Source organism: Ammospiza nelsoni, chromosome 1 (genome assembly GCF_027579445.1).
Source record: "Ammospiza nelsoni isolate bAmmNel1 chromosome 1, bAmmNel1.pri, whole genome shotgun sequence".
In the NCBI taxonomy this organism is placed as follows: Eukaryota; Metazoa; Chordata; class Aves; order Passeriformes; family Passerellidae; genus Ammospiza; species Ammospiza nelsoni.
The window spans coordinates 5061041-5074239 of NC_080633.1; the positions used below are offsets into that span (position 1 = coordinate 5061041).

Here is a 13199-nt window from a genome sequence, read left to right on the forward strand (position 1 = left end):
GTATCCTTGGAGCTCTGTGGGCTTGGGAGACTCCTGGAAATCTCTCAGGTTCCTGCTCCTGGACAAGCTCCTGGCCCAGCTCCACTCTGGCATCGTTCTGCACAAATTCACTTAAGGTACTGTGGGGCTGACAGGATGAATTGTACAGCAAATCCCACTTGATCTCCAACACAACATGAAAACAGGATTATTTCTACCATGGAAGATCAGGACAGAGAAAAGCTGATTATAGAGACAGCAAAAATGAAACATAAAAATAAATTGTGTTTAGTACTGTCCCTCTGTCCCCAATGTCTCCTCTTCCATCCTCAGGTTTCAGCTGTTTCCCTTAGTAGGGAACTCATTCCTTTCTTCTCTACTTTCCACCAACACACTTAATTTTGTGCTTTTTAAATCAGCTTCCTGTGACAAAGCTTGTTTGATCACACTGCCAGCCCATCCAACCAAGGATCACTTCCAACCAAAAATAATAGATGTTTCAAAAGATATTAATTTCCCAGGGGTTTGGGGGTGGGGGGAAATATCCACAGCCACACAGAAGAGAGGAACACACAGGAGCAGAAAGCCAAGAGCACTCCCAAGAATCAATGACCAAAGAAGCTCCAGTAGACAGGATTTATATTTTTATTAAAATACACTCATCCGTTTTGGCAGGATCCTTTATCAAAACCAGAATGCCTCCTTCTCTCATCAGGTTTTCAGCTCTGCAATATGTTAGGGCTTGCAAGTCCCAGGCACTACCAGAGTGAATCTGGTACTGACAGAACCAGAGGACACAAGCTACATCAAGGGAAGTTTAGGTTGGATATCAGGGAAAAGTTTTTCACAGAAAGAGTGATAAAGTTCTGGAATGGCTGCCCGGGGAGGTGGTGCAGTCCCCATCCCTGGGTGTGTTTAACAAAGCCTGGATGTGGCACTGGGTGCCAGGGTTTGGTTGAGGGGTTGGGGCTGGGTTGGACTTGATGATCTTGAAGGTTTCTTCCAACCCAGACATTCTGTGAATTCTGTGAATTTTGTGAATCTGGGGCATTTGTCTACTTGGCAAAATCAGCCAGGGAGTGACACCAGAAAGGCAGCAGATGACAGATCTTTCTGCCCTTCAGAGACACATTTCTGCTACGTGGCCTTGGCTCCAGCCTGCGTGGGGGAGAGAGGAACCTGGACTTTCAGTCTTAGTACAGCAAGTTCACTGCTCGAGGAGAGGAAAAAAAAGTTTTGAAAAGGGAGAAATAGAAAGCCTGAAGGTCAACAGGGACCACCCAAAACAATTCGAGAGTCAGGAGAGAAAGCAAATGAAGAAGGGACAAAGGAATAATTTAGCTGTGCTCAGATGGTCTAGACACTGCTGTTATTGTTGGCTGCACTAATAGGTCATTGCTAAGAGGCAGTTTATGGTAGTTCCATGAAGCTGCTTCCTTCAACACTGAAATAAAAAAAATAATTAAAAAAAAGGCAGCAGCTGGATGGAGCCCACAGAAGCAAAGCAGATCCTGTAAAACATGGTGAGCTCTGATTTGGGCCTCTCACACACACACACACCAGGCAGAACCAGGGCTGGGAAGAGTGGGGAAAAGCCCTGGGTGTTGCAGGAGGGAAGAATATTGTGAGTCATCAATGAGCAAGGCAAAGCACACAGCCCCAGGGCCCTGCAGGCACCTGGACCCAGAGAAACCCCAGCTGGGAGCACTGTGAGGATCCCAGGGTGCTTCTCACAGCCATGGTGCTGATGGTGCCTTTGCCTGGGTAAACTCCAGCAGCAGCACTCCCCTCTCCAGAAGGTGATGCAGCCACTGGGGATGTCCCCAGGCAGAAGGGAGAGCTCTGTGAGAGCTGAGAGGGGGATGAAGAGAGGATGGGGAGCCACAAAGTAAAAGCGCCCTTCCAATGGGCTAGACTTTGAATACACAGTGACAAAAATACTGAAATGTAATAAAACATAGTAAATAAATATAAATATGGAGCCACATGATGATGACTCTGACAATGCCGGAGACACCAGCCTTTCATTTTGCTGGGTTTTTTGAAAATACACAATTTTTGGATCGACTGTATACAACATTTATCACTTGGCAAAGGGACCCTGAACTGAAAGACAAGACTCACTCCCCTGGCATCACTCAGCTCCTGCAAAGGGCAGCCCCTGTCCTGCTGGAATTCCAGCTGCACTGCCACAAAGGGAGATGGGCTGGGTTTTATGCCTCATTTGATGGACAGAAATCAGAGACAGACAAAAGCCTTGCTCAAGACCACAGCAGTCTGCAGCCAGAGCTAAACACATTAAAGGAGCTGAAATCCTGAGAGGACTTCACTTGATCTGGCCTTCCTGGCTGTATACAAAGGGCACAGCAACTCATTTAGCAGCCTCCACATCCCAGCCTTGACCTGGAATCACACAGAACAGCCTCTTCAAAAGCCTCAGCTGGAGAGCTCATGCACTCACTCCAGTAACCCCTTTTTGTAAAAACATCTCAATTCCAGTTTGAGAACACAGCTTTGCTTTGTATTCTGCTCATTAGATCTTGATAGCCCTGTATCTTAGAGAGCCCTCTATTCCACATCTTCTCCAGGTACTCACAGACTGATTTTATCTCCTTTTAACCCTTCTTCATTTAAGTAAACGGAAACAACACAGCTTCTGCCACTAGAATGATACTTCATTCATTTCTGCACCTCTTTCCAGGGTTTTGTTTTGTTTAGTTTGTTGTTTGTGGGGTTTTTTTAATCAAGAGGAAAGAGCAAAGAAGCACATCATGTTCAGTGGCCAAAGCACCTTTTCATGTCTGTTTGCTGTGTGCAGGGGCTAACAGCAAACCTGGCCCAGGTGTTCCAGTGGAATCCCACATCTGTCAGGCCAGCAGCCACCTGGGCTGCCCAGTGCCCTCCCAGAATGTCAGTGTCAGACCAGGCCAGGCCTTTCCTGGCCCAGGGAACAGGACAACACTCACTCATGAGAGAGCACACATCAAAGAGCTTGCTGGTGAAGATAAATGCTGCCTTTTCTCCAAAAGCCAGAGGGGGAAGAAGCTTGGAGACAAAGAAAAAGCTTGGAGACAAAGAAGATCCCAGCCCTGGAGTTTCTGCAGTACCTGCAAACACCATGAACAGGCAGCATCCAGGCCATGCACAAGACACCAGGGGCCAAGTTACCAAACCAGCACAGACTTGATGATTTTAAGGGTCTTTTCTAAATGAAATTATTCTGATTCTTAACAGAAGGGCTCAATCAGTAAGTAAATACCACCACTGACTTTCCCAGTCAATAGGAAGGAGCCCAGTGAGCCAGAGGCTCAGCAGCCTGACTTGGACTGTGACAAAAGCCTCCAAGCAGGCAAAGAAGGGACCCAAACACTCTGAGAGGCAGCTACAAGTGCTGTTGTGCAATTCACCCCCCTTGGAAGGGCTGTCTGTGACTGATCTGTGGCAAGCACAGTGCTGCCTGCACCCACCTAGTGAGATCCAGACAAACCTCCCCATAAATTCAGCCCACATGCACAAAGCACTTTGCCGCTGTCTGGAGCCGCGTCCAGAGTCTGATAATGAGAAAAATGATCCAATTCCCCTCCTCCAGAGCAGCCAGCACACACAGCAGTGGAGCATGTTCCCTTTGCAAAGCTCCCCAGCAGCAGCTGGATCCTGCTGGTCTCCCTCTGCATCCCCACCCAAGGGATGCCAAGGTCAGCCCTGGGCAGGGCACAGCCCAGCAGGTTGAGCAGAGCAATTCTGCAGGAGGAAGAGAGCAAAGACCCTCCTGACAGGCTGGATTTCTTGGCAGCAGTTTGCTCACTGATGCCTTGAGCTCAGGACACACAAACTCACGTAGGAAAGCAGTGCTGTGATGTGCTGGGGGTTCTTGCAAGCACATTTCTTCTACTCAGGGAATTATCATACTAAAGGGGGCAGAGGTAGAGGAGATTATTGATTCTCAACGTGACAAATTGATGCTCAACTCCTGCTCTCCAGAAATGACACTGGTTTGGATTTTTGATTTCACTTCTTTGTGAAAAAAAACAAAAACCAAACCCCCATCAGAGGCTTTGGACAGCTACAGAAGTTCCATCACACCAAGTGCCCAACAGAACATCTGTGGGTTTAGGGCACAGTTACACTACCCCACACGCTCCTTTTCTTGGGGGTAAAACTCAGTTCCTGCCTCCTATGGAAAAACTGCACAGCTGAACTGGAGACTGTGTTTAGATCAAAAACAACCCTTCCTTTTAAAACCCTGTACAAAATAGTAAAGAAATCAGAGCTCAGAAATGGGCTTGGAGGGGAAGGCAAAAATCTGTTTTAAAAAAGGTAAATCAGTTATTTTTAAAATGATAAAAAATAGTTATATTTGATTAAATATACTAAAAATATTACTAAATATACTAAAATAATATTAAATAATACTACTACTAATTTAATATAATACTTAATAATAATACTAATATAAAATAATATAATACAATACTAAAATATTATTAAATAATAAAAAAACACTAATATAGTACTAAAATAATTTAGTACAAATAGTACTAAAAATAGCACTATTTGATTTAGTTATATATGTATCACATATATAACTAAATTCAAATCACCAGTAACAGAACCCAACCAGCCTCTAAAATACTCATGCACACAAACAAGCAGACACCCTCAATGTCATACAGACATGCTAAGGCTCCAGTCAGTTAATGAGAGCATTGAGAAAACAGCAAAAGAGCCTAAACTGTCACATAAATTCATGTATTATGGCAGAACCCATTTGAGAGCCAGAGTGAGATCATGAAGAACTTCAATGCCCTCTGAATTTCCCCAGGAAAAACCAAAAGCAAAGGCAAAGCTGCTGGGACTGCACCTCAGTGCCCTTAAAACTGAGTGATCAGTACCTCACAAACACCAAACCCAAAGCATTTGGGATGGCAAGTTTGATCACAAGTGGAAGTTTCAGTGGTCAGGCCACAAATCATACAAGGAATTTCTCCTGACGAGCTGTGCCATGGCACAATGCCCGTGTTCCCTCACCCTTCTGCAATGGAAAAGGACTCGGGATGCAGAAGGTGTTTGGTTTAGCTCAGCAGGGAGGGAAAGCAAGGTTACATCTGTGGTTCACCACAAGCCTGCACTCCCAAAATAGCCATCCCTGCACAGTAAAATTCCAGGGGAGAGGAGCCCCTGGCAGAGCTGCTGCTCACCCTGCTCAGCCCATCCCTGGGCATACTCATCACCACGAGTGCCCCTGGGAAAAATGGGTATTCTATGATTGGCTTTTGGCAAATATTACAATGAATATTATATGTGCTGTGTTAACAGAGTTATGCTGTATTGATTCTCTTAAATAGTGTGTTAAATATAGTTTTAGGTTATAACTATATAAGGTTAAAATAGAAGCTATGCTATGTAGGATACTTTTTTCCTAAAGAAAGGACTCACACTGAGATAGCAGCCACAGGACACCTGAATCTTTCAGAGAAAGAGAATTTATTCCTCCATTGTCAGAAGAAATGAACTTCTTCCCACCTTGCTCAGCCATGAGGACACCGTTAGGATTCAGAGGAAGAAGCTGACACTGACCAGACAGAATCCTGTGTTTGAATGGAATTTATGCATCATGTATGAGGTGTGTGAATATGCAACAGGTTATTGCTTTTAAGGGTTAATCCTTTGCTAATGTGGGTCCTTTTTCAGGCTCGTGCTGCCCACAAAAAGGTACGCGGACATCTGTAATTCTTTGTTTCTATTGTCTCATATTGTCCTAATCCAAACCGTCCAAATTATTATTACTGTAATTATGTTACTATTTTTATAACCATTTTATTACTATTAAACTTCTAAAACTTTGATTTTAACAATTTATTGGCATCTTTCACACCCTCTACATCCCCACATGCTTGAAGGACAGCAAAGCCCAGCTAGGAAGCCAATTTTCCCCCAGGAAAACATCCTGGCAGTCGTTCTCCTTCCTTCTCTCAGCTCCCCACCTCTGCAGCTCAGGAGCACAACCCATGGACTTGCAGCCACCTCAGAGCCTTCATCCCTTCCTGGCTAATGGGGCAAATTGGGTGGAATTAGGTGGCGTTTGGTGGGGGAAGATTTGCTGAAGGGTTTGGGGAGCAGCTGTTGCCCCTCTCACTCAGGCAGTGAGTGGATGCTGAACAGGAGCCAGGATCTTTGAGCCCAACCATAAACCCAACACTGCTCATGACAATCCAGCCATAAACCCAACACTGCTCATGACAATCAAGCCATAAACCCAACACTGCTCACGACAATCCAGCCATAAACCCAACACTGCTCATGACAAACCCCTCGTTTCTCATTTGCTTTTGTGAACTAAAGTTACTCCAGGAGAGCTGCAAGCAGAGGCTTAAAAATCTTCTATCTTAAATAGCAAAACTAACCACATTTAAGAAGATTTTTGCATGGCTGTAGCTCTGCAACTCCTCACCACTTCAAAGGTGCCATGTTTCTCATCCCACAAAAAACTTTCACAACTTTTTTTGCTAAATCTGCCCTTTGCTCCACAAACACTAATTTTCCTCTAATGGATTAAAATAATTGAATTAAAATTGGGCCAATTATTCCAGCAGTTTCCCCTGCTAAGCTTAAAATTTGCTCCTTCTGAAGAAGGACTTACGCGCCTAAAAGGCAGCCTGGATTTTTCCACCTCTATCATTTGGTCTAATAAAAGATATTACCTCTCCCCACAACCTGTACCTCTCTCTTGAGCACACTTGAAAGGAGAAAAATGTTTACCCAGCAAAGAAATGTAACTGGCAAGTTATTTCCCCTGACTGACTCTGATACTTCTGGAGGTTATTTGAGGGATCATAAAGAACTCATTCTCCCTCCCAGCCCAGCAACTTTCAGTGCTCAAATCCCAGCCCAGAGCCCATGAATTCCTATCTGTTGCTGCAGCAACAGCTGCAACATCCCAGATGTGATGCAGGTCCAATCCCACATTGCCCAGAGCACCCTAAATTTGATACCTGGGCACAATGGGTGCAGTGCCATTGTGGGAATCCATAAAATTAGAGGGTTTTAGGAAAACTGCAGAAGACAGGCCTCAGATACAGCAGAATTGTGAACAATGTTTCAAAACAGCAGCAGTATTGAAATATGGCAGCAGAAAAAAATTATTTAAACTGTAGAAAAGATAAGGGCAAATAGAACAATAAATCTATGTATTAGTGCTTATCTGAATGGCTTTCTAAGCTGCAGAAAGTTTATCTAGCAAGGTATTAAGAAGTGTAAGCTTATGAATGGAGCTCTGTGCATTTTCTTTTAGAAACAGGTAATGTATTTGAAATAAGCAAGCATTGTTTTAACCAAAGGTACATGTGCTTATAGTAGTTAGACAGAACTACTGTCAATATGCTTTTGCTTTGTGTGATTGGTCAAGAAGCCTATAAAGTATATTGTAAAATTAAGTTTTCTGGCCTGCTGCGTGGATTGTGAGCTGTTAGCATCTTTCCATTATCATAATCATGTAATGAGACTGATGCTGAAAAATAAACAGCTCGAGACACTTTCCATAGCAGCCCTGTCCTGTTGGTGTCTGTAAATAAATTGGCAGTGTCATGCCAGGAAAGGGAGAAGGAGACCATGGGCACCTTTTAGCTCAGACACCTCTCAAAAAGAACAAAACCTGAGCCAGAAAGCCTGATGTGTCTTATTACAATATAAAGTGCTGCAATTCAACATGAATTAATCCTTCCTGGAAGCTCTCAGCACACAAAGGGAAAGCTGAGAGCAGTAAGGAAATGACGAGTGAAAGCAGTGCCTGCTGAGGAATGAGGAAAACACAGCATGGGAGGGTGAGACACCCATGGGACAGGCTCTGCTCTGCCCCCACCAGCTCCAACAGCCCCCAAAATCCCCAAGGAACTGGGCTGGATGGCCAAGGCTGCTCAAACAAGCTCGCAGCAAGCTGCTGTGCCTGCTGCCAGCCCAGCCTGCAATCACACACACTCTGTCAGTACTACCAACAACATCACTCTCCCAGATCCCACACCTCAGGTGACCTTTGTGCTGAAGCAAAGTCACACTCTGCCCAGCAAAGCACTAAACCTTTGAGTTGTATGGATGTCCCCTGAGCAGAACAGATCAGCCTTCCTGCAGTTTTTATCATCACCGTCACACATGCACACACACAACATTTCATAACCACAGCTGAGAACACTTAAATCATTTTTGAAACAAAAGGAATAAAACTTGAGCAACAAACAAGCTGGTGCTTTTTGTACCAAGTTGGGCAGGTTTTTAAATATTATTTTTGCTGTGATGTCATGTTCAAATACAGCAATTTTTAATACTTATTGGGCAAGTTTTTCCACGGTGTTGCACTGGAGATGCAGACACCATAAAAATGTCATAAACACCAATTTCACCAAATTACAAAGAGTCTTGGACCCTTGAGTGTGACGGTGTTCACAAGGGTCTGAGGATGAGGAAAGAGAGGATTTGACTCCATGTTTCAGAAGGCTGGCTTATTATTTTATGATATATATTACATTAAAACTATACTAAAAGAATAGAAGAAAGGATTTCATCAAAAGGCTAGCTAAGCTAAGAATAGAATAAGAAAGAATGATAACAAAGGCTTGTGTCTTGGACAGAGAGTCCGAGCCAGCTCCGCTGTGATTGGCCATTAATTAGAAAAACCAACATGGGCCAATCACAGATGCACCTGTTGCATTCCACAGCAGCAGATAATCAATGTTTACATTTTGTTCCTGAGGCCTCTCGGCTTCTCAGGAGGAAAAATCCTAAAAAAAGATTTTTCATAAGACATGTCTGCGACACTTGAGGAGAGGTTGCAGCTGAAAATGAACTATAAAATTAATAAAAAGACTCAGTGCCAAGGACTTGGGCTGGTCCCAAGCTGGCCCATGCAGAGAAGCTGCAGCACCCAGAGGTACCAGGGCTGGCCCAAGCACTGCACGACACAGAGACACCAGAAGTCCCCACTTCCCCTCCTGTGGGTTCCATGCAAGGTCATGCAACTTCCCTAGAACACGTCTGGGAGTGAACAGTCCTGTGCTGAACCCTGAGACACTGGGCAGGCTATAGATAGGATCCTGGAAAAAGGAAAAAAAGGAAAAAAAAAAAAAAAAAAAAAAAAGGTAGATCTGGAACAGGGGCTGTCTGAGATCACCTCATCCAACACATCTCCTGTGAAGGAAAGGAGGAAGGAAATTTCCAGAAGGAAATCATTGATGTGACTGCAAATTCTCTGTACTTTCCTTGAAAATACTCCCTCACACCAAAGCATGGAGTAAACAAACACATATACGAGGAAGGGGGAGAGAAGTGAAACCCTCAAAATTCAACCCGAATTCCTGTGTATCAGCAAAGCTATCACAGTGATTCCTTCACAGACAAACACCTCTCAGTGACACTGATGGGGACACACAGCACCTCACTCATCTGATCCCCACAGAGCGACTCAGGATCTCAAATTAACCCCATCTGGACACATCCTGGCACATCTAACCCCACACAGGTGTGGATGCTGCTGGGGATGAGCCACAGCAATGAACCTTGGTGAAGGGACATGCACAGCCCCTTCCACCCACACCCAACTGCAAGCAGAACTCCAAACCTGCACAAGACTCCAAAAATCCCCAAAACCAGCCACAGTGCTTCTCTTCACCACAGAATTCCCACAATTAATGCTGCCCTGGTGTACCCATATTACATTTGCAGGCTGAAGGCACCTTGAGCAGGTTCTATCAGCCACTCTCTGTACAAGAAATCACCCAAGTTACAATCTCGTGAGAGATGGGCTGGAGCCAGCAACTCCTTCCCTGCTGGTGCTCAGGGCAAGCTTGAGCTTTCCTTGTTAAAATAACCCACATTGCCTTGACAAAGCAGTGGCTTTTGCCTTCAAAGTGAAAATGTTTCTAAAAAATTTTGGGGTTAGTCACCAGGGATTTTAAATTGAAATTTGTCATTCTTTATATTGAAGAAGCAGATCTGGACTTTCTCTTCTCTCCCCTTCCCTTTTTTTTTTTTTAAACATAGCTTCAAATAAGTTCTCTTCCCACAAAATCTCTTTTCTAGGTAACAGAGAAAGAGCAAAAACAACACATAAAGCCAGGATGGGTAAATACCACTCTTCTCCTTTCTCCATAGGGGAGAATAAACACTTAAGGCATGGCAGTGGCTCCACACTTTTTATTTTCCAAATTCAGACCAGTATCAAACTCTGAATCACGTTTGTACAAGGCTTTTTATGAGGGTAGTTAATGACAGGACAGTGAGAGATGTCTCCAAACTGACAGAGAGAAGATTTACACTGGGTATTAGAATTATTCTCTGTGTATAAGAAATTATTCTCTGTGGTGAGGCCCTGTCACAGGTGCCCAGAGAAGCTGTGGCTGCCCCTGGATCCCTGAAAATGTCCAAGGCCAGGTTGGACAGGGCTTGGATCACTCTGGGACAGTGGAAGGTGTCCCTGCCCATGGCAGGGGGTGGAACTAAATGATCTTTTAGGTCCCTTCCAGCCCAAACCATTTTGTGATTCTACACATCTGCAAGAACAAACCCTAAATTTAACACATATCTCCTTTTTAATTCTAATTCTTTAAAGCATCATTTCAGCCATCCCTGAATAGTTTAGGGTGAATTGTGTAACTGCTGCAGATGTGCAAGTGAAGTGCTCAGCTTCAAGCAGGAACCCTCCAAGATCTCTCCTCCTTTCTTGGGTCCCCAGGTCAGGAAGCCATTTAGGCACTTCCAAGTGGTGCCAATTCCTGACATAAGGAATTTTCTTTAGAAGAAAGTTCTTATCTATAGAGATAAGATGGAAATCATAATGTACCTCCATCACTACAAATAATTCCCACCTAATAAAGTTTCCCTCAGCACCACACATCTGACACACAACTATTCCAGCAGAAGAGGGAGAAGGTGGAAGTAATCCAGGCTACCACTTAAAAAAGCAATATATTCAAGCTTTGTTTGAAACAGAAAATTCCTTGGGAGAAGATCTGCAGGGAATGAAGTTGCTCTGCAGAGACTCCACCTAGAACATGACCACCAGATCACGCTCAGAATAATAAGAAAATTTGTCCAATTTTGGCACCACTAAAATGCTAAACATAAATCAGAAAGCAATGTAATAGAGCATCTTAGCAATTTCTCCCAGTCTGTTGGCACATTTGGTAGTCCCAACCAAAATTATCAGGCTGCAGAAAATGAATTCTCCAGGGGAATTCAGTTCTTACCCATCTTTCCATCTACATCAGGCCTCCATTCCACCGGTCCCAGACTCTGGTGCCTTATCCTCCTCTCTCAAGCATCCACCCTGTAATGAACATACACAGAAGTTACAGATGAATTCTGACATGACAAAAATCTCTTCACAAAGCCTGTCTCCACCATCACCTGGGAAAGAGAACCTAATTTAGGAATGGAGAGCAGGGTCTGCCTTCCTCTGCGCACACCAAAGGTAACACCACAAACCTGGGACCTCAATGGCTTTAAAATCTTGGGGTAAACAACTTGTGCTTCCTTAAGAGCAGAACATTTTAATTACATGGTATTTTAATGTGTTTTTACATGATTAATGTAACCCTAAAGCAACACCATCTTTAACACTTCAGATTCCACAGCATCCCTGTGGGGTAACACTCACTTGGGGAACAGACTGACAGCAGGACATGCAAAAGCAGTGCTGAATCAAAGCAGAAACCTAAATTTAGGCCTTCCAAATGGCAGCCAAGGTTCCCCAAGGCTGGACCAGCTTTCCTCTGACTGCATGGGTAAAAAGCTGAGCACAGGCAGCTCTCAGCAGCAGTGAGTGCCCCATACATCCATCCCTCATGGGAGGTGTGTCCCCAGGAGCCCTCCAGAGTTTCTGCCTTTAATCTGCCCCCAAAACCAGCACAGAAGAGGCTCAGTGACCTCCCATCCTGCATTCAGCATTCAGCCAAATGCCACCCTGCATTCAGCCAAACTCCTGCACCCAGAAAGGTTTTTTGGGTTTTTTTGGCCACCAATAAACTAAAGCAGGCCTGAGCCCACAGGAGCCTGTCCTGCTCACTAATGAAAAGCCTCATTTTAGACTGAACAAAGGCCAAATCCACCTAAAGATGGGCACCTTTTAAAGGACACTGTGATAGAAAACAAAACCAAATTCCACTTAAGCTGCCTGATAAGCCCTCAGATTTCTTGGTCATAAACCTGTGTGACAGCATAAGAAAAGGGAGAAACAACTCCAGAACTTGATCAGACTTGCAGAGGAAGTGAGACATTCCTGGCCTGCAGTCACTGAAAGCTCCAGGACACTGACACAGATCCTGGAGTGTTAAATACAAGGCATTGGTCACAAATGGGAGGAAAAAGCACTTTGAAAACCTCCTGGCTTGGTCAAATCAATTGAAACACAGCAACAAATCTGAGGAGGACCAGGAATGGTCCCAAGCATGGATTAAAATGATTTTCTGCAGCTCTGGTGCCTCAGTGCTGGCGAGCACAGGGATATTTATCCAACCTATTTTTGAGAGAGACGAGCAGGAAGGGAAGGTGATAAGAGAGCAGCAGAGGCATCCAAGTGCCCTGAGAGGGTTTTTCCTCCTCCTGCAGCTTCCTCCCAGCACAGCACCATCAGCCTGAGAGCCCAGGGCCATTTCCAACACCAAGGAGGAGAAAAGGAAGAAACCAAACAGCTTGAATGGTTAAAAATCCTACCTAGAGAAAGAACTGCTCAGTCTGTGCAACACCGAATCGAGAGGGAGCAGAAAACCAGCAAGAAAGCAGAGTGAAAATTCCATCTGATTATAACAAGAGCAGGAAACAGCCCAAACCTTCACTTTTGCTTTCAAAGGTGCTGTGACACTTCCAGGAATTAAGCTGTGTGCATAATTTGCAGTGAGGGCCACAGGCAGACAGTCTGGATCAACTGTAAATTCCTGGGACAGCCCAGGCTGACTCTCCTTATCAGAGCAATAGATTTTTCTAATGCCTTCCTGGAGACCTTCCAGACCTTTCCAAACCATATCTAGTCACAAAAACAAGCATCTACAGGAACTGTGCAAATGAGCCCTGGAAAAAACAGGGGACCTTTCCATCAGCAGAGCCCTCCCCTGTGCTGTTCTCCATCACCTCTGCCCCAGCAAAGCCCTGGGACCCCCCTGCCCAGCCCTGGTGAGCAAACCAGACATGCACACAGGGCAGGAAATCTCCACACATACACAGGAGAAAGGAGGGTT

The 13199-nt window shown here is 44.6% G+C and overlaps 1 protein-coding gene across 2 annotated transcripts in view; it reads right to left on the reverse strand.

The window, feature by feature from the left end:
• LOC132081293 (mitogen-activated protein kinase kinase kinase 3-like) overlaps positions 1 to 13199 on the reverse strand; it is an 83356-nt gene that overhangs the window by 48097 nt on the left and 22060 nt on the right. For both annotated transcript variants that reach the window (XM_059484924.1, XM_059484915.1), the window contains exon 2: positions 11214 to 11293. In XM_059484924.1, coding sequence (XP_059340907.1) covers positions 11214 to 11217 — 4 coding nt within the window. In that variant the 5' untranslated portion in view covers positions 11218 to 11293. The remainder of the gene's footprint in view (positions 1 to 11213; positions 11294 to 13199) is intronic.